The sequence below is a fragment of the Tachysurus fulvidraco genome, chromosome 7 (assembly GCF_022655615.1).
Source record: "Tachysurus fulvidraco isolate hzauxx_2018 chromosome 7, HZAU_PFXX_2.0, whole genome shotgun sequence".
Lineage (NCBI taxonomy): Eukaryota > Metazoa > Chordata > Actinopteri > Siluriformes > Bagridae > Tachysurus > Tachysurus fulvidraco.
The window spans coordinates 8,157,937-8,180,974 of NC_062524.1; the positions used below are offsets into that span (position 1 = coordinate 8,157,937).

The following is a 23,038-nucleotide window of genomic DNA, read 5'->3' on the forward strand; positions in this document are numbered from 1 at the left end:
TAAAGAAAATGGCCTGCGTCTATATTTTATTCAGCCTTGATACAGTACACACTGATCAGTATATGGATTTAGTATGAATACAATCCGGACATTCAGTGTTTCATGTCACAAATGATGCCAACACAACCACAATATATATATATATATATATATATATATATATATATATATATATATATATATATATATATATATATATATATATTTTTTTTTTTTTTTCATATATATGTTTTTTTTTTATCCTTTGTTTAAACCTTTACCCAGTTAATAGTTTACTTGGGTGTTGTTAAACTATTAGGGTGAAACCACAAGGGAACAGCGATTGCAGCATGGGTGTCCAATCTTATGGATACCCTCTAACACGACTGTACATTTTGTTGAAATATCTCGATTCTCAGTAGTTATAAAGCTGTAGCTGTGAAATACCCGGACGACCTTCCGCTTGTCCAGTGCACACAGTGCTAGCCCATAATGCAATGGGACTGGCATGGAAGAGCTGTTCAGAATCCAAAATTGCAGAAGGCAGCATTTTAAGTTTATGTGCTATAGGCTGTAATCCAGGGGAGGATCTTAATCCTTAAAAAGAGAACGGTGTGGGTTAAGATTTTCATACCAGTCAAGCAGGAGCCAGCTCTTCCACGGCAGTCCCAATGCATTATGGGATAGCACAGTGCTTACTAACACAGCAGAAAGTCATCCAGGTATTTCTCAGCTATAGCTTTATAATTATTGAGAATTAAGACATTCATACTGCTTTTCATCTGCTGTACAATCATGTTATAGGATATTCAGAGGCAGCAACTGACTTGTACAAACGTCTGTACAAAGCCTTAAAGTCTGCTTGCAATCTGTAACTCCTGAATCATGGATTTCAGACCAAGAACTTAGTTAGATTCTGGCTCTTGGTATTTTGAACCTGCTCTGCATTTATTGTATTTTTTGGCTTCAACTCCAATTACTTTGACCATGATTTCTTTAAAAGGAACATCCAGGATTGAAACATCACACCACCATGTCAATGATTATCTTAGTTCTTGTATATTTTCTACATCAGTTTGCTTCAAAATATTAGTTGGAAGCCCATCCAAATAAAATCTGTTCATTTCCTTACAGTTTTATTTTATCTGTCAATCTGATCAGCACACTGCTCTTTTTATTAATTATTATTATTATTAATTATTATTATTATTATTATTATTATTATTATTATTATTATTATTATTATTATTTATTTTTATATATAATTATTATTAAATGTGTTATTGTGTGATTATTATGGTATTGTTATAAATTTTAATTCTTTATGGAGAAACGAAATTCAGAACAGATTTCTAAGAGCCTATGAAGTCATAAAATATTGAAGAGTGAGAAACATGATCAATAATTGATTTTCATAACTGTCCAATTATCTTGGAAATTATTGATATTCTGTCATGTACGGAGCACCAAGGATATAAGTTCACTGTAACAAAATGAATAAATAAAAAATGACATATTTCCAGTCTAACTAACAGGAATCTGTAAGACTAAATTTAGTGTGTGTATTAACCAGAGTTCGATGTTCCAGACTGTTAAATGTCAGTTTGCACAGGGAATCTGTTAAGTACAGTATTTGGTCCTATTTTCAGTTCTTTCTACAGAATGGTGTGGTTCTTTTGATCAGGACTTCTACAACTTTTTAAACTCTTTAATGACGAACATTTTAAAGTGAAAAAGACACTTTCAGAGCATTTTACAAGAAAAAAAAAGTAGACATTATTATTATTTTTGTTATAATATATAATGCAAAAATATTGCGAATACAATAATATCGTATTTTGATTACAATAAAATTATTATTGTTGTTTTTGTATTGTTATTGTTAGTAATGAACTGAACTTCTGTTTATTATTATTTTTATGACACAATTTTCTATTGTAAATGTGATATTAATAATAAAAATAATAATGCTATTATTATTATTATTATTATTATTATTATTATTATTATTATTATTATTATTATTATTATTCAGACATAAAGCATAGAAAATTATCCATATAATATGACTTAAACAGTACTTCACTCATCATTACATTTCCCTCAGTTTCAAATTCTAAATCTAAGCCCCTCATAGACACTGCGAGCACAATGCATCAGTGGTTCATGAGTTATAGTAAAGAACTCTCTCACCTCTCTCCTCATGGCACAGTGAACAGTGATGATGACGAAGCCTTGGACCGAGTCAAAGACTGCGAAGAGCACCTGGAAGAGCGTGGAGCGCCGATCTGTGATGGCTAACACTGCTGACATCCACGTGAGAGCCAGCAACGGCAGAACAACGCACGAGCTCCACAATGACGTCCTGTACACACAAAGATACACACACACATACACAGCATGCCTAAATCATTCTCAGACTCAATTACACATTCTCATTATTAAACATATAGATATATTTGCTTTATGCATACAGTATACTTACAAACATTTATTTGTTAATGGGTATTTTTAAAATTATAAATACAAACAAAATAAAATAAATTTGCATACATAGACATACATACACACATACATATATTTCCACTGGATAAACATTACTACAAACATTAACTGTCTAATCTCTTTATTTTTTGCCATTAACACATTTTGCCATTATTAAATTTCAAAATTATATATATTCTTTTCAGTGCATAACATGTGCACTGAAATATATAACATGTGCTATATTTCTGCCATAGCGCAGCTCAGTTCTTGAACCTGATTGGTCAGTGAGTGTTGATTCATACTGTATCAGTGTTGTTCTCTAACAACAGCACTGACGGCAGTAACGACAGTAATGTCGGCTACAGTTCTGATCACATGCTTATATCACACGTGCTCTTTTAAATCTGTTATCGTTTCCATAGAGTAGGAAGTAGGAATATGTTCTCCAGAATGATCAGGTTGTGTGTAATAGATGGATAAACATACAGATAGGAACAGAAGGTGAACTAGTTGCAGGGCGCAACAAAAATTCCGGATGAGTTTTCTGGATTCTTTGTAACAGGATGATTTCTTTAATTCCACAGAGAGTAAAAAAGAAGCTGGTGAGAGAACAACTGTTTATAGAATACAGTACATAACATAAGTGATAGCAGAAACTAACTTTTTTATGCAAGCTCCACAACATTAAGCGTTAATGATAAATAAAAGTGTGACATACTGCAGCTGTGGAATCAGATGACTGAAGCTTTAACTCGGTCAGTACCATTAATACCATTACAATCACTACCACGGCTATCATCATCCAGAACCACTTACATTCATTTCACATTTTTTCATAGAACTGAGCAACTGAGGAATAAGGGCCTTGCTCAAGGGCCAACAGTGGCAGCTTGAACTCACAGGCTTCCAATCAGTAGCCTAACACTTTAACCACTGAGTGCCCCTTCCCTAATATTACCATCTCCACCACTACTACTTCATTTGCATAGCATTATGGCAGACATCCTTATCCAAAGAGATTTACATTTATCTCATTAAGACAGCTGAGCAATTGAGGGTTAAGTGCCTTGCTCAGGGGCCGAGAAGTGGCACCTCGGTGGCACTGAGATTCAAGATCACGACCTTCTAATCAGTAGTCCAATGTCTTAACCACTGAGCTACCACTACTATTACTAATAATACTATTAGTACAATAACTACTACTACTACTACTACTACTACTACTACTACTACTACTACTAATAATAATAATAATAATAATAATAATAATAATAAACACTTGTCTACAGGACTATTGGATGCTGTTCTAGCATTGGCCTCTTCACTGGTGTGTGTTAGTTTAAATATGCATAGGCAGGTGGTTCCTATCTCACTTTGCTGCGGTCAGAGGACATGCTAGCTGTCAGTAAAAGCCCTGCCCAACTCGAGTCAGATATAGTTGCGGCTGGTGCTGGCTTCATGCTGCTTAGCCATGGTGTCTGACACCAATTTAGTGTGTTCTCGCTGCACTGAGTCCAAATCCTGAGTGTAAATGGGCTTCACTGACAGGGGACAGACAACCCACTTTTAGTTCATTACCAATGATGGTGAGAAAGTCAGAAAGGCAGAGAGAGAGAGAGAGAGAGAGAGAGAGAGAGAGAGAGAGAGAGAGAGAGAGAGAGAGAGAGAGAGAGAGGCAGACCACAATATGGAAATGTACGCTAAAGTCATCAGATTGTAGCCACACAAGAAAACCACATCACACACATGAACAGAATTTGCATTCAAAAGAAAAATAGACCTTGAAATAAATGGTGTGTGTGTGTGTGTGTGTGTGTGTGTGTGTGTGTGTGTGTGAGAGAGAGAGAGAGAGAGAGAGAGAGAGAGAGAGAGAGAGAGAGAGAGAGAGAGAGAGAGAGAGAGAGAGAGATGGATTTCAGTAATTCTATTATTATTTCAATAACATGACTAAATTGGCAAAAAGCCACAGATTAGTCCAATTTTCTTATAAAGAACAAGAGGTGACCTTGGACCCACTCTCTGGTTCTTTACCTCTTCAAAGAACAAACATCTCATGCCTTGTGTGCGTGTGTGTGTGTGTGTGTGTGTGTGTGTGTGTGTGTGTGTGTGTGTGTGTGTGTGTGTGTGTGTGTGTGTGTGTGTGTGTAGGGCAAAAGAGAATCTCTTTGAAGAGTTACAGTATCTTACTTTCACTGGTAGAAGCAAGAGAAAGAGTGAGCAAGTGACAAAAAGAGGAATAGGCATGAATAAAAGAAAAAGATAACAAAAACAAAAAAAAAAATTCCAAGCAGAAAGGAAGGAAAAGAGAAAAAGCGACATATGAAAATGTTTTATTGTTAAAGCTTGAAATGGATTTTTGTTATACTCTTTTACTTAAAATCAATAAGCTAACAGTTCATTGGTTTAATCCTGACTGTACAAGTTGTAATAAGTTAATGAATTTTTTGATTAATACTACAGATATTTTGTAGTATTTTACATTTTAGATTTAAATATTACCCCCATGACCCGAGAAGTTCGGATACGCGGTAGAAAATGAATGATTGAATGAAAGGATATTACATGTTTTATTTTTATTTATTTATTTACTTACTTACTTACTTTATTTGTGTGTTTGTTTTTAAATAAATGTATTTTAATTGTTTTTCATTTAAATAAAAAAATAAAAATAATAATCCTGTTCAGCACAGTCCAAGTTCAGAAAGGTAACGATTTTATTTTTAGTCTGTATATTACATATTATACTCTTAAGTTTTACTTTCAATTCCAATAACTTGGGATACTCCAATTATTTGTAGTCCTTTAATATAAAGTGTAGTCTGGCTAGATAATGTATAAATACTTCAGCATATTTACAGTATCCTTTTTTGCCCCAATTTATTAGATATAGCTGTAAAAATTTAAGGCATGAACTGAAATAATGTATGTTTGAGTTCCCGCGATCGTTGAGATTATTTTTTCTATATTTCTAGAATCAGGTTATATTTTTAAGTTCTAATTAAGTGATCCTGTACTTGATTTTCAATAGATTCAAAGATAGATTCAATTTTATTTATTTATTTATTTATTTATTTATTTATTTATTTATTTATTTATTTATTTATTTATTCTTATATCCAGTGAATTATAAATGCCATATTTTGCCTTGTAAATCCAAATTTAATTTGTACTCATTCCGACATCCTCTTGAATTCTTCATTCTTATTGGTCAGATGATGGAGGTTAATTTTCTCAGCCTTGGAGAGATGTAGTTGCATTAAAATGTTGTTTCTATAGCAACAATTTAAAGAGGAATTGTATAGTGGATGTTTTCTGTAAGGAGCTGCTCATTTACACTGGACACTGGAAAGGCAAATTGCTATTGTATATTGTAAGAGGAATAAAACTCACAAAGTAATCAACTCTGAGGAGGATACAGTAAAAGTTCACATTGCGTCAGGCAAAAGTGATTCTTTTCATTATTTTTCCTCCCTCAGCACATCTGGTCATGTTTTATTTCTTATTTTCACTTCAACTCAGAAAAAAGTTAGAAAGGCAAACATTTTCTATGAGCTGTAGCTGAAGAGTAACCTATCATGGGTGAAGAAAGAAAGAAAGAAAGAAAGAAAGAAAGAAAGAAAGAAAGAAAGAAAGAAAGAAAGAAAGAAAGAAAGAAAGAAAGAAAGACTTGAGTGAACAAGTGAAGAAGAAGATAGTGAAATTATAGCAAAAGAGGAAGAAGGAGAAAGAGAAGCAGAGTGAAATGGGACTAACATGGCGCTGCTGGCGGTGGAGCTGGACAGAGCGGTGCTGGAGATCACCCCACACTTGGAGCACTGGAGGAGCAGTCTGCTACGTGCATCCAGCGATGGACTTCAGGACCCAGTACACACACACACACACACACACACACACACACACACACACACACACACACACACACACAATCCATAGTATACACCACAAACAGGGGGGTAGTAGACGAGGAGACATACACCCAGACACACACATAATGGAAAAGAACGTTCATTCAAGCCAAGCATAACCAATTACAGGTTTGTATAAAGTTTGAACACACACACACACACACACACACACACACACACACACACACACACACACACACACACACACACACACACACACATACACACACATATACACACACATATACACACACACACACATTAAAGGATCAGAAGGAGGATAAGGCACATTTGCAATAATTAGCAAATGATTATAAACATACAAGACAAGGACGAAGAGGGAAGAAGAGGGAATGAGACATTGGAAGATAAAAAAAAAGGAAAAAAAAGAAAAAAGAACAATGGAATTAATGAATAACGTGTAGTACTGGCAATGAGCAATAGCAACAACACAGGAAGTATATGATTTATCAGATTGTTTATCAGATGTGATGGGAATAAAAAGCCACTGCATGTGTAAATGTGTATATTCAGTGTATTCAGTCATTAACAGAGAAGTGGTGGAAGACTGAAACGAGTGCATACACAGAAAAAAGGAGCAGATTTTTGACTACAGCTCATTAATAACACATGGCGCATGAGCAAGCTGGAAGAACCAACTTTGTTTTTTGGGCAGAAGTTTTTGTGTAAGCTGTAATAAAACAGACGTCTACACGCTTGAACTCATGACTAATGACCTGAGAGTTCCGAAATATTCCCTCTATCTACACACGAGTGTGTGTGTGTGTGTGTGTGTATGTGTGTGTGTGTGTGTGTGTGTGTGTGTGTGTGTGTATGTGTTAGTAAAGAAAGCATATGAGGCCATCCAGATCCGGCTATCTCTCAGGTCATTAGTCATGGATTTGAGTGTTTAATGAACCCTTCAGACTCTCCCTGAGTTTCACAAATGTTCGGACTTCGCAGTCTTAGGATGACCTAAATGAGAAGAGGGACTTATGTGATCTAAGAGAAGCACGCTGCGTTCTTCATTATTTATAAACGTGTTGGTGGAGTCAAATTCAAATTCTGGCCTTTAACACTGCGGAAATGTTAACGCTAACTAGAAGCCCTGCGTCAGCCATATGCAAAGTCAAAAACTCCACGGGGGAAAACGGCCTTGCTGAATGAACGAAAGTTAGAAAGCTCTGTTACTTTTCTCTCTATGGTTACAGTTTTTCAGAAAAACTTTACTGCCTAAGTGGGTGGGTACGGAGTGTGTGTGTGTGTGTGTATGCATGGGTGTGTGTTTGTGTGCGCGTGAGAACGATGGTCACAGCACATCGTGCACAGGATATAAAGGGCAAAGTTGTGATGCTTCATTAATTTGGAGAGTGTTTTCAGAGCACCACAAATACTCACAGGCCACACGGGGTCAAAATCATTGAAATAACTTCATACACACACTTACACACATCATACACACACTCTCTCACACACACACACACAAACAGCGATGTGTATTAAACACAAAATAAATGTGTTTTTCAGCGAAGCCTCGACACTGACTTGTGACGTAAAATATATGAATACGGTCAATTCCAAAAGTATTGGCATGCCATAGAATGAGGAAAAAATATTAGATACTTGACCATATTATATTCCGAATGGTCAACAGTTTATTTTAATCTTGTATTTGTGTTTTAACAGTTTTTTTTTTTTTGCACCCCAGTATTGATATTTAAAGAAGTTTGAGAGAGGATCTTGGATTCCTTATATTTGTGCAATTGAAGTGTTTAAGCTTTTATATCCAGAGATAGAGAAAAGATAAACTAGAGAAAGGTAGATAGAGAAAGTTAGAGAAAAAAAACACAAATATGGAGCTCTGTTGATCATTTAGTTCAGCTATAAACTTCCTGACAGAAGCAGTATGCCGACAGGACAAATGTTTTCAGGCCTTTCTTGCTTTAGCTTGACGATAATTATGACTCTAACACTTGCATTTTAAGAAGAATCTTTGGTAATAAATGATTTATAAGCAAGTACCTAAGAAATGTTTTTTTTTTTTTTTATAGATTAGCAAATGTTCAGTTTCTAAACAAACGTTGTGGAAAGTTTAAATACATTTTCATATTGTGTTAAAGATGAGTTTTATTTAAAAAAAAAAAGTGTATTTAAATTTAATTCACCCTCAATAACAAATGATTCTATTTTAATGAAGGTTTTTATTTTTACTTTTATTAAGAACTGCAGCTTAGACCAGTAAACCTCAACTCCAGCCCTAGGGATACACTGACCTACACATGCTTCTTCATCCTCATCTTTCATGCTTCATCTTCTCCCAACACAGCTCGCCATCTTAAAAAGGAATTGAGAATCCTATCATAAGCTGTATCGTATCAGATGTGTTGAGAGCGGAGAAAACCTGAATCTTCGCAAGGCGACGTGTCCCGAGCACTGGAGTTGAGTGAGGTCCAAAAGTCTGAGACCACTATTCACTATGATTTTATTTGTATCTCACTTACATGGCTAGAAATCTTGAGACTTAACCAGGCTCAAAAGGAAATACATCCTGATCTGAGTGACACCAGAGAGTGTGATTATAAATCATGTTCTTTCTACAGCTCTTTATACAGTAAGTCAAGCGGTTTTATGCAACCAAGAACTCCTGAGCAACTTCTTGGTCAGTGTCATTTCTGTGCTCTTTATCGATATAACACTAATTCCTTCCAGCCAAAATCTTCACATCTTCAGTGACGGAGACCCGAGTACAAAACCGACTGCTGCAACAGCAGTTTGAATCGGTTCTACAGTCTCCAAGTGGCTCTATCCACAGCAGTCCCATAAGTCTCCAGGCTTTCCACACTGAGTCATTCCCACCCGTCAAAATGCTGCTATTTTGCAATATAATATATTTACTATTCTTTTTTTTTTTATATATCAGCAAGCACTCAAGCTGGCATGAACTCCAGAAATGCTCTATGTTAGAACCATCAGTGTGTCATCTGAACACAGGCATCAAAGAAGACTAACAAAAATCTGACCTTTTCAGTTAACGTCATGAACTGAAAATTTTAATACAGACCCAGAAACTCTAATACGTTAATAACCATTTGCTTTTTTCATTTAATAGGTCGATATTTTTGTTAAATAGTTTAATAATTGATTTTTTTACAGTTAAAAAATGTTTAGAAAATGCCTCGTAATACATTAATTATTAAAGGATAATTAATAACAAAAAAGTTACCTATGTATTAGTTAGTTAGTTAGTTAGTTAGTTAGTTGTTTAGTGCCTTACTCTCACTCAAGGTCAGTTATTACAATGATTTTTTTCCCTCCTATACTATCCTATTTTATTCTTTAAGAGAAAACACTATCTAGAAATACAGGGCGTCCCCGAAAAATACTTTTTTCATACATTATATATATAGGCATTGCAAACTGGCACACTGCTCTAGTGTGTGGTCTTTACTCTACTGAATAAACCTTCTCAGACATTTCTACTCTATGTCAGCAAACTCTAGCATCCTCAGAGGTGTGAACTAAACGCTGGTAATGTGCAGAATCTGGAAAAAACTGACTTTACCACGTGCTTTTGATGGTAGACACATTTAACGTTAAAGATACATATCTGAATCATCACTGAATATTTTTAGATTCTGACAGTAAGTCAGTAGCTCTGAATACACCCCTCTGATTGTAATGTCTATATCCTACAATAATTTATTCCCATCTGTGTGGTCTGAAATCCCTTCTATTTCCAACATAAGCTTCAGATCCACTCCAACCCTGATGAAGGCATTTCTCAGGAAGATTGTTCATAATTCCTGAGTAATGACAGTATAAGATATAGAGATATGTGTATGAGAGTCCTAACAAAACTGTCAGACTGAGATAACTCCCTGTTAGCCATTGTACCTTTTAACACGTATCAAGCCTACTTGCATATAAAAAAAGCACCAAAAGGAAATAAATAAATTAAAAGAAATCAATTTGGGAGGAAATTGCCGCACGGATTGCTGTCTGGAGCAGGGATTAGAAATATCCCGTCATTAGATTAACTCCCATCTCTGAATAGCTTCTCATTCAATAAGTAATGCCAATCGTTCCCTGCCCACTCATGTATAGAAAACTACAGAGCAATTTCATTGTGTTACTGCGTAGCCAAATGGACGAGTTATCCACTGGTCTTATGAGTGCCACTTCAGTTGTTTTCCATTCACAACGACAGAGAAGCTATGCTAAATCTATTTGCATTTTGCGGGGCTATAATCTTGAGTGTGCTCGTCTGTGTTTATATAGCGAGTTTCAGTAGAGAAGGCAGATCATGGTTTCCATGTTATTTTCCACAGAAGTAATAGAAAATGTCGAGTTTGATCTGATTGCCCTTTTTCACTTGTTTAATAAAAAAGCTGTGTGTATTTCTAATATGACCAAGAGAAATTTTGTGCAGCTTTAAAGCCCCTTAGATTGTGTGTATGTGTGTGTGGGACAGAGACAGAGTTAATGAGAGATGCATCAGAGATAAACAAGACTGCAGATCAATACAGCTCCATTTATGAAGCTGTTATTACTCACCTTTAATTAAAAAAAAAAAAAAAAAAAAAACCTTTTATTATGACCCCCTCGACTGCATATGTCTCATGTAATGTGTCTCATGTAATGTGTTTCAGGTTATACAAAATCCGTATAGCTCCAGCCCATTAAGAAATGAATATGGACTCAGTGATGAACAAACATCCAGCACCAAAAGAAGATGTCTCATGTCTTCACTCACCCAGCTCTCTGCTTTTTAGATTTATCTGAGATGCCATCTCTCGACATCAGCTTGTTGAAGACCACGATCCCAATAAGCATGTTCACCTGTGGAAGAAACGTGCATATAATATATGATATAATAAACATACAATCTTTATCTAATGAAACTACAAGATTACGGTCTGTTTCTTTCGGGTGTCTATAATGACAACTTACTGTATAATGAGCCCAGGTTATTGTCCAAATGGGGTTTTGCACTTTCTGGTTTTATTTAGATTATCTGGATCTCATTTCACCTTTTAAAAACATGTTTAGTAGATCAGCTATTCAAAATATTCCCTTGGTTTAAATTCATGTACAAATGGAATGAAAGGGAGTTCCTGGGACTGGCCATAACTACTGTAGATCATGACCTGGATAAAATAAATTCTGAAATTCGTGTCATAAGAATAGCTTAAACCAGTTGGAAATTTGTATAATCCACCCATTTAGAGATGCTAACTGAGTAATGTACTTGCACAGGTTGTAAATAACCAGAATACGAACTCTATTGCCCCAGGGTTGGGTAAAACAACATAAAAAAAACTTTGGTAAGACTATTCTTCTTGTTATGAATGGAAATTGGTTTAGATGCAATGCTAGCTTATTGCCAAGGAGGCAAATATAAAGAAAAGCAACACAGTCAAAGACAAAATTACAAAACATTCTGTATAAGGGTTTCGGTGATCAACAAATGTGGTAGACCTGGTTAAGCAAACTCAGTAACTTAGAGCTGAGATGTCTAAGTGATGAAAACTGTAGAATACTACTCAGGAGATCAAGAGGTCAAATATCAAGCCAACAAAGCTTCACCCTCAACCACTTCCAGAAACCCATTTTAAGTGAATTTATGGAAAATAAGTCAAAATGATTTGTCCTGAAAGTCACTAATACTCCACAGGAGAAAGAGACTGGTTGTAAAATGATGTAAAATCCTTTTTATATAGTATAATTCTCTTGGTCAGGTTTCCACATTATCATTATCACCTTTTGTTAGTACAACTGACAAGCGGAAATCATATCGTATAGTATACAAAGTACACACTTGTAAATGAAACCTGAATATGAGATGGAGAAGACGTTCTAACAGCTTGAAACCAGTGCCAATCTTCACTCCTGCCTAAATCACCTCAGTGAGAAAAGATATTCTGGATTGACTGATTGCTGTATTATCACTGCAGTTGATAATAGTGGGCGCTTTGCCTATGGTGTGAATAAAATGAGCTGACATGAACTGGCTCTTAGAATTGAAGCGGCTAGACTTCTATAATTATCTGGTTGAAAGAGTATGGTAAAAAAGAAACAGATACTTTTCCCTCTTTACTTTTTTTTTTTTTTAAGACTACCTTGGTCTCAATTTACACCCAGCATGGGGCAAATAATGTTTTTTCATGAGCAAATTTTTATAAAATCCACAAAAACCATTCATGCTCATTTCATTACCTACTAATTGTGTTTAATCTATGAGGTTTCTTTAAGAGTGAGTAATAAGGGGTATTGTTAGCATGATCATTTTTTACAATATCTAATATACTGTACAATATCTCTCTGTGTTTACCCACAGCATGGACAATCGCTTTCCTGGGGTTTCTGCCGGTCATAAATAATGTGCCAGTAAATCTGGCTGTGGTTCCAGTACACCAGCTTCCATTCACACCTTGTCAAGTGCTTCATGCTGTGCTATTAGTCTATAAAAGGCAGGTTAATCCAGAGTTGCCTCCTGATTCTGCATGCTACTAGCAGAATTGGTGGAGAGAAGAATAAAGCAGAGTTGTAATTCCTGACCCTTAAGTCATGAATCCTGACCCTGGCTGATTGTTCTGGACTTTAGCAAATGAATCGCATATGAATGCTAATCATCCTATCTTATCTCCTATCTTATACTATCTATCAGTCTCTTCTTTTTCTTTTTTACTGCCTTGAATGTTTAGACTGTCTCTTCCGGTCTTCTGGGTATTAAGGAATGGTAATGCTGTTGGAAGAGTATAGCAGATGGTCACTAGCCACGACAAATTTAGACACACTGGAAAGCAAAAAAAAAAAAAAAAACTAAACAAAAACAAAACAAACAACCTAACAAACAAACAAAAAAAAAAAAACAGTGTTCACTGCAGTATAATTTAGCAAGAGATAATAATAATAATAAAAAAAATCAGTACCAGGCCCTAGTTTTGTTATCATTAACACAAGTGCATGACAAAGGATCTTACGACTGGTAATAGGTCATACATAGGCATGTATGTACTGTATGTATTGATTCCAGTATTATAGAATACTGGTATGCTCTCTATAATACTGTATATGTACTGTGTTCTTAGGCATTCTGTAAAGCACTAAGACATAAAATGCTGCTACTACAGTACTATTACCACCACCACTACTATTATTACTTCTACTACACCGCTCTAAAACAGAGCTGGATCCCATATCACAGGGTATTGTTAGACTGATTTAATACCGATAGAGTCTCTAGGAAAGAGTTGTTTCTAGTATTGAAGGCTACTATAAGACTCAGAAAGAGATAGTTGGTTCTGGTTTTAAAGTCTGAGATAGTGCCTATAATATAGAATACTGTTGGATGCTTGAAAATGGAGCTGATTCCAGTATTACAGAGTGCTGATGGAGTCTTTAGGACTAAGCTGGGTCCAGTCTTCCAGAGTACTGATGGAGTCTCTAATGCCCCTTTTCCACCAAAGGCAGTTTGAGTGCTGGTTCAGAGTCACAGCCTAATTTATAATCAGTTCTGCTCTGAACCAGGAAAAGCGGTTCCTAAGTAGCACCAAAACATTGCTGGTCTGGACTTAAGAATTAGACTTAGACTTAAGAACCGCTCGCGTAAGGGGCTATTGGCGGGGTTACTGTGACAAAAGAGAATGTCGTTAGAGCCATTTATAAATCATTTTAAATCAGGATTCGCCGTGTTTGGATGCCAATGTACAGTAAGTTCGCAAAGCCATGAGCATTAACAGTAAAGCAACATCCGCCATTGTTGATGTTGTGTTTGTGTTTGCCGCTGCTGCACCAATGTTGCTGTATAACGTCGTATACAGTGACGTAAGACTTGGCTCTTGGAAAGGCAAACCGGTTCCTAGAAGTCTCGCCAGTGGAACCAACTTCGAACCAGCACCCGGTTCTTTCTGGTGGAAAGGGGGCATAAAACTGAACATGCGTCTAGTATTATATAATATTGTTGGAGACATGGAGTCTCTACTAGACTGTGCTAGCTCCAGTGCTGAATACTCTCTGACTCACAAAGACTGAGTTGGTTCTGGTTTTAAAGTTAGTGTCCATAATACAAAATACTGTTGGATTCTCTAAGAGTGTTGCTCCATTATTACAGAGTACCGATGGGCTCTTAACGACAGCTGGTTTCAGGCTTACAGAGAACTTACTGTATGGAGTCTCTGAGATTGAACTACTGTAGATTTAGTGTTGCAGAATACTATTGGATTATCTAATATTATGTTTGTTCCAGTCTTACAGAGTACTGATGGATTCTCTAGGACTGAACTAGCTCTAGTGTTGAAGAATACTATTAGACTCACAAAGACTGACTTGAAGATGGTTTTAAAGAATGAGTCAGAGCCCATAATACAAAATATGGTTGGATTCTCTTAGACAGTGTTTCCTCCAGTATTACAGAATACTGTTGGGCTCTAATATATTTAGCTGGTTCGAGACTTACAGAGTACTGATAGAGTAGCTCCAGGATTATAGAGTAGCTCCAGGATTTAAGCGTTAGACTCACATAGACTGACATGGTTCTGATCTTAAAGAGTGACTTAGTGCCCATAGTACAGAATAATGTTGGATGATATAAGATAGAGTTGATTTGATCTGCTAAATTACATTGTACCATTGTACCCTAAGATTAAGTTAGTCTGGTCTTAGAACGCAATATTGAAAAGAAGAAGATATCATTAAAGATGTCTCTGTTAGGGATTACACATTCTATATAAAACAATGCATTTAAGAACATGTTCCAAGAAAATCTTTCAAAAAGCTAGAATAAGTAAACAGCCAATGGGCATTTATGAATTATTTATTATTTAGATTAAGATTTATTTAAACACCTGAACATTTAGTCGAGAAGCACTGCAGGTTTCGGTCAGATCTGTTGATACGACTTTGAGCTAAAATTAGCTAAAATTATATTTTTTTACCCTCAAATTCTCCATGTGTCTCTTTGGCATCTCAGGCAAGCTGTATCTCAGCATGACAGCCTCACAGCACCTCCGACATAGATGATTTGCGCTAGAATTTAGAGAACCGATGAAGTGCTGCTCTGAATCTGAGTGTGCCACTACATCATGGGCATTACAAGTGACCCAAACAACAGCAGGTTCATCAAGTCCCATGACTTTCATATTCTGATCATGTTAAAGTACTTGCTGAGAGACAATCACACTGTTCTGCTCTTTGCTGAAAGCTAGGCTAATTATTTTTCCATTAATTAGATTTTGCCTCCCTGAGGATGAAGGCGGCAACATCTCCAGATGCCTAAATCTCATTTCCTGCAGTTTGTTTGAATCGTAACACCAGCGAGACACGGACAAACAACGCAAATCACATCTGACCATGAAGAAACAGACAAACAATGCAAATCACATCTGACCATGAAGAAACAGACAAACAACGCAAATCACATCTGACCATGAAATATAACGGAAACAGCTTGCTCAAAACTTCCTCTAAACACACCTGAGGCCAAACAATAGATAATGCAAATGCAAACACACACACAAACACACACACACAAACACACACAACACCTCAAAAATCCAGAGCTTTTCAAAGTTTACTGAAGCATTCAAAACATGGTAACCTAATGAAAAAATCTGCACAACACTAATTTCATTAGTAGTGTTTTCCCCAGGTACTCAGTGCTGTTTATACTGTAGGATGTCAACGATAGAAAAATGGCTGTGTAAGGGAATGAAATTAGAAGTCTGGAATGTGACACATACCAAAACAATGACGGCTGCAGGACCAACAAACGCATAGAGAAGCCCTCCTTCCAGCGACAACCAGCAGCTACAGAGGGAGAAAAAAAAAACATGTCAAAGATACCATGACTATAATTATACTATCTATCTATCTATCTATCTATCTATCTATCTATCTATCTATCTATCTATCTATCTATCTATCTGTCTGTCTGTCTGTCTGTCTGTCTGTCTGTCTGTCTGTCTGTCTGTCTGTCTGTCTGTCTGTCTGTCTGCAATAATGCAGCTCAGCCACTGTAGCTCTTTTCTCCTAAGTGAATATCTAGTCTAATTTGTCATCATTCACTGCAATTATTTTAAAATTTATAAAAGTCTCGTGTTGTTTTTTGTTTGTTTGTTTGTTTGTTGTTTTTTTCATATCAGTGAGTCTCCTGTTATATGAATTTATGGATTTCCAGATTTGAATGAAATTTCACTGAAACATATTTCTAGTGTAAATGCTTTTGTAAATATCGACAAATGAATCCTGGTTGTTCTGGAACTTCGACAACACAAGTTCAATAATCTACATTATAACAGATATATAACAGATTTAATCGATCCGCTCTTTCAATCTCCAGATAGAGTTTTCAAACTTTTGATGATATCAGAAAAGTGTTGCTCAGAAATCTTATTCTGGGTGTTAGAAAGTGCTGACGCTTAAAACTCCTTCAAATATTCAATAAATGTCTTACAGAAAGCTCCACTGTTTTAGATTTGTTTCTGCGGCTGTCCCTGTTTAAGACTCTGCAACTTATTACTACAAAAATGATAATGTGTTAGAACGAACAATAAATCCACACTTCCTGACCAATCAGATTCCAGGAATGCAATAAGATAAACGTCATATAAGCGGTTATCGGGGACCCATTCGGATTTCACCCAAACCTATCTACATGTACATGTATACAGATCCTGATTTATATTCTTTATACTCACTACAAATAGAGCTAAATTACAGTTTTATATAATGTAAGCAAATAAACGGAGTCGAAACCAGAGCAAATTGCGTTGGCCACCTCCTAAGGGTTAAACAGATTCATATCACGCCAATGATTTGAATAGCATTCAGTCATAATCTCACCAAAGTATTCATGCAATTTTAGGCAGAGCCAAAGGGTAAAGGAGGAAAAAATTAAAGACAGACAAAGATTGAAAAAAAAAGAAAAAGAAGAAGAAGAAAAAAAGAATTGTATTCTGTCTGCAGTCTGATTCCCCCTCCTACACTTCTCATTGAGAATGGAAACCCCACACAGTTCATTATCAGGGTTTTATTCTCCATCACTCAATTCCACATCCATCCCACCCCTTCCCTCTGAGTCTGGCAGATGAAATATTCACAGTTCTCTGCATCATTTACTTTTGTGTGTGTGTGTGTGTGTGTGTGTGTGTGTGTGTGTGTGTGTGTGTGTGTGTGTGTGTGTGTGTGTGTGTGTGTGTGTGTGTGTGTGTGTGTGTGTGCGTGTGTGCATGGCTATCCTGCTATCTGAATGATTCCATGATTGGCATGTCATTTGAGTCCCATTGATATTACAGAGACAGATATGTATGTAGAGTAAAGAGAAAAGAAATTTCAAAAGCCATGGGTCTTTAACTTAACTAAGTTACTCACAGTAACTAGAATTTACCTTGAAATAAAATTCTTGAAAATAGTTGATGCTTCTTTTTAATGTGTCAAGCCTATTATACTTGAGACACCCTTGTCCAAGAAGCATCTATTATACAGTATGTTATAAAATATTAACATGTCCCACATCATTCAGTCATCTCTACAGTATGTGGAATATCGCACAAGACGCAACACTGAATAGGAAGTTGCATCATTCAAATTCCCTGAAGATCGTTGGAAGAAGACATATCATTTGACATATCAAGTTGTTAAGGCTCTGGATTGTTAATTGGAAGATCAGGGTTCAAGCTCCAGCACTGCCAACCTGCCACTTTGGGGTTCTTGAGCAAGGCCCTTAACGCTCTCTGCTCCAGGGATGATGTATCATGTCTGACCGTGCAAACCCTCAACCTTCAACATTTTTATTTTATTGTACTGTAATGTATACGTGGGGGAAAAAAAAATAAAGGCTTCTGTCTGCCTGATGTAGACTAGTGAGTTACTTTGAAAGTACCCCCTTGTTAGCTAAAAGATTTGCTGATACCCAAATGATAAGATTATTAATATATAAAAATAGATAGATAGATAGATAGATAGATAGATAGATAGATAGATAGATAGATAGATAGATAGATAGATAGATAGATAGATAGATAGATAGATAGATAGATAGATAGATAGATAGATAGATAAACAGAAATAAAAAAAGCATTTTATGGAAATCACTAGAAGATCCTTTGTGTCGTCATGCCATTAGCATCACACATTTATGTTGAGCCACACAAAATGGGTTTTTAATGCACAAGAATTTGTTAATTCAATGGTAAAATGCTTAATGTAGCCAATGAGCCTCATTTATTAAGCTGGATATGAACAGATATATGCTTTAATCGTTAGTACGTCTGTTTACACAAAAATTAGGTATACTTTCAAATCCCATCTGAAAAACTGATGCTTTTGTCCTACTCGTGCTAGCGAGCAAATGCAAATTTATGATATGATGAACATACTGTCAAGGTTTAATGCTTATGTATTATTATTATTATTATTATTATTATTATTATTATTATTATTATTATTATTATTATTAATGTTTACATCATTTAGCAGATGCCCCATATTACAGATGCCCCAACTTAAAGAAGCACTTTAGAATCTCTCTCTAAAAATAAATAAACAAATGATACTAAAAACATCATTACAAAGAATCTGTGTAACTTATTATTGTTTTCTTATCATTCATAAAAGAACATGGATTATAAAGAAACTGCACCAATAAATAAGTCAAATTAAAGAAAACTGAAGATAAATTAAGTTAAATACGTATCATTCATTTAAGTAATGCAGCTATTTAAACTGAGGACAGGACCGTCTGTGTTTGTCTGTCTGTGTGTCTGTGTGTCTGTCAGTCTGTGTGTGTGTGTGTGTGTGTGTGTGTGTGTGTGTGTGTGCATGTTTGTTTGTATGTCTGTCTGTATGTTTGTGTGTATGTCTGTCTGTATGTCTGTCTGTCTGTCTGTCTGTATTGAGCCATAAACAAGGAGAGCTCTGAAGTGAGTGATAATGATACTCACTAGTTTTGTGTGCCGTAGCCTCTAGCTCTGGTGAATCCTACAGATACAGCAACAACCAGGGCTGGCAGACCTGTGCAGCCAAGACATAAAGGAGACAAAAAGAAGAGGAAAAGCTGAAAGAACATTTTGAATATTTTTAAAAGACATAACAAACCACAGAAAAATAAAAAATGTTACCCATCAGGTAATCATCATACTTTATTTTCATTTATTCTTCATACAATTATGTACATTTAACTCCATTTCTTTTGAGACCCATTACACAGCGATGCGTATAAATGAAAAACTACACCACTGCCACAGTTATGTACCTTCAGATTTGCCTGTATATTGTATTTTACCTTCATAACTTGCTGTGACTCATTATGGAATGGGTCACATGAATTAACAAGCTTCGTTAAGGCGAGGTCGTTTGTCTGAGCATGATGTACAGACACATTTATTCACATCCACAGAACAACTGCTAGAGTTTACACAGATTATCGAGAAAGACAAAACCAATCCAGTGAGAAACAGCTACTGTACACCGACAGAAACACCTTGCTGATGAGTGATGACAGAGGGGAATGAACAGACAGGTTTGAGATGACAGGAAATCTTGGGGTGTTTCATCGAAATATTAAAGATGATTATGTACAAAAGCAGAAAAGCATAAACAGCTATAAACAGGAATCTGAGGCTACAGCTGGCAAAGTTTCCTCACTGAAACGTCCATTTGAAGATTAGAAATAGTTAATATCCTAACTTCGTAGCCTTGATCTTCCATAAGAGATGCGTGTCTGCTGGTCATGGATCGAGTGCAACTACATGTTATTTTCATCAACGGCAGCAAGTTTTGCTCTGGTGTGCTGTTGTGTGGCATGGGTCTGATTATTTCTCGGGGGAACTCAACCCTCTGGGCTTCATGTCACACTTGTGCAAATATGATTTAAGTTAACATTCCCCCATCACTTCCCAGCAGAGCCACCACTTAATTCAGCTGGGGTCTAAAATTAATTCAATAAATAAACCAAAAAAATAAATAAATAAATAAATAAATAAATAAATAAATAAATAAATAATAATAATAATAATAATAATAATAATAATAATAATAATAATAATAAAATAGTCATGAAAACCAAACAGTTACTACAATTAATTTGATATAAAATATATAATATAAATAATATACATATACATATATATATAAAATTAAATATAAAGAATATTATATATATAATTGTTATCCTGCAACCCAGTTTTTTTTTTTTTGTTGTTGTTGTTTTTTTTTTTTAATATTGTGTAGTACAATATTAAGCTTTCCTGAAACAGATGTGGAGAGCTTAAACAGCTACAAACAGTAGCATTACATTGAACACCTTTACGTGCACAGAAACGCTGGTGTTCCATTCCACTGGCAGAATAACAATCGACTTATCAGACATGTTCAACCAACATATACAAAGGAGTTATTTTATGGTCACATGTCTGATATAAAATTAATCAAGACATTGTTGAATTTCAGTGTGAGATGTTTTTGCTTCTGTAGTTGTGGCTTTTGTGGTCGAAGATAAATTTTAGAGGCTTATGAACAATGACTTGGGGCGTCTCAGAGATCAGAAACGGGTTTGATATCATCGTTTACTTTGAAGATACAAACATGACTAACCATGTTTGTCTTTTCAGAACTATATTGCCGCTGTATTGCCTTTTCATATGAGCTTCATACTGTATTAAACATCACTGTAGAGTGGAACATGACAAAGACATTCGATGCTGAACATGGACACAACAAAACAGGAGCAAATTTCACTTTTCCACGTCTGGTCAAAGAGTTAAACTGCACAGCTTTATAATGTTCACTTAACATCAAATGTTCTAACTTGATAAAAAATGAATAAATTGAGATAAATCGATTTGGTTTTCAGTATTCATCCACTCCTGAAGTCAGCTGAAGGTTTCCCCAGGTTTTTCCCCAGTCACCTACTGAGCAGCTTAGTTTATTATAGTAAACAAAGCAGAGATGCAGAATAATGGTGCATGCACTCAATAACACCACTGCTGTGAGAAAATAAAGAGCTCTCATTTATCAACATTGTTTTTTTTTTTTTTTAAATACTTTCTTTCACATAAAGTTCAGGCATTTTGTATAACTTTATATAAAATTTTAGTATTTATCAAATGTGTGTATGAGAAAATAAACACAATTAATAATTAAAATTGATACAATCTCTAAATATATTTGAGCTCCCATGCATGTGCATGTTATTGCCCATATGCTAGAAAATTGCTACGGATCGTTTTGTAACGTGCTCCATTAATAATTCATTCACGCTAAGTAGTTTTCCTAAATCGTAATGACACCACTGATATGCTAACAAACTATTTCCTACAATAGTTACACTGCAGTTATTACTGTAGTAATTCTGAGGATATACTAAATGCTGCTGTTTCCTTAGTATTATGGAAATAAAACCATTCGATAAAAACACTGGTGCTTTTGAGTTTGAGCTAAAAGAGTAATGCTTCGTTCACGCATACAGCGACTCACAACAACGGAGATCGTTTATTTATAATTAGATGTATCGACTTCCAGAGCAACAGCAACTGTTGGCGACTAAATGTGGCCGTGCCGAGTGACACAACGAAGCTATGAAAAGTTGAGCGATTTGATGCGACTATTTTAGCAGGTGATTTTTTTATGAAGTGGAATGCTAGTTGAGCCACAGTACTGAGTGATAATAGCAAGAGCAATAATAGCAAAAAATACTCCTGCTAGTCTCACATAGTCAGATGTTCAGACTGACGGCAGCCAAGGTGGCCAAGGTTTGCTGAAGAGGACGTCTGACTGATGTAAAGCATGTAATCACAGTTCAGCGAATCTTCAGCATCAGGTTTAGAGGCATGAACATGTACCGATGATGTCCCAAAAAAAAAAAAAAAAAAAACAGACTGGTGTACGTCCATATCTCATTTAAGAAGGTTGGGCAAATTAATGAGTCTATAATGTGAGCTACACACACAGCATTTAGCTGAACCTCACAATTGCTTACTGTCTCAGTTGTAAACACGAGCGCTCGTAATGTTAACGTCAATGTCTCCCAGAAACCTCATAGAATTAAAGTAAAAGTGGAATATACTGTAATGATGCGTGGCTTTCTTGAGTTGGCGTAGTACACGATTTAGGTCAATTCTGACCCAACACCCATGATAGTACTATTACAGGATAGTCAGACTAATCAGCAGCTCAGGATCATCTAATTATAAGGTGTTTTTTGCCTCCTGGTTCAATAATCATCTACATCTATTCTACAGGTGAGCAGAGACATTGCATATCTGTATTGTTACATCTTCCTTCTTTTCCCATCTTGATGTGTAAATCATTGGATGGATTCTCTCTTGCCGCTGCATCTCTAATGTGTTTGCCATCGCAGTCGGGAAGGACTGCTTTAGCCATGTGTTAATTGTACCTATCAATTATGCTGTTGCTTTGTCTGGTGTGCTGTGTTCACACTTAATGAGCATGTCTCCGAAATATTCATGTAATTAACAATGCTCTGATTAACTCCACAATTTGAGCGTAATTAGAAAAACTCACGTGTAAAGAAAAGAAGAAAATGAAAGAAGAATACAAGAAGTAAAAGGAAGGATTATCAAGTGGTCTGGAGTTAATTGTGTCTGATAATCGATAATGAAGGCTCTTTGAGGCTGTCATTAAAATAAACACAGAGTAAAAGACCATAC

At 35.8% G+C, this 23,038-nt stretch overlaps 1 protein-coding gene across 8 annotated transcripts in view; it reads right to left on the reverse strand.

The window, feature by feature from the left end:
• Window positions 1–23,038, reverse strand: part of adgrb2 (adhesion G protein-coupled receptor B2) — a 371,126-nt gene that overhangs the window by 48,058 nt on the left and 300,030 nt on the right. For 7 of the 8 annotated variants that reach the window (XM_047816852.1, XM_047816848.1, XM_047816851.1 and 4 more), the window contains 5 exons: window positions 19,313–19,382; window positions 16,112–16,178; window positions 11,125–11,210; window positions 6,220–6,318; window positions 2,173–2,344 (listed from right to left, as the gene is read on the reverse strand). In XM_047816852.1, coding sequence (XP_047672808.1) covers window positions 2,173–2,344; window positions 6,220–6,318; window positions 11,125–11,210; window positions 16,112–16,178; window positions 19,313–19,382 — 494 coding nt within the window. The remainder of the gene's footprint in view (window positions 1–2,172; window positions 2,345–6,219; window positions 6,319–11,124; window positions 11,211–16,111; window positions 16,179–19,312; window positions 19,383–23,038) is intronic. The other variant, XM_047816849.1, reaches the window with a different exon arrangement.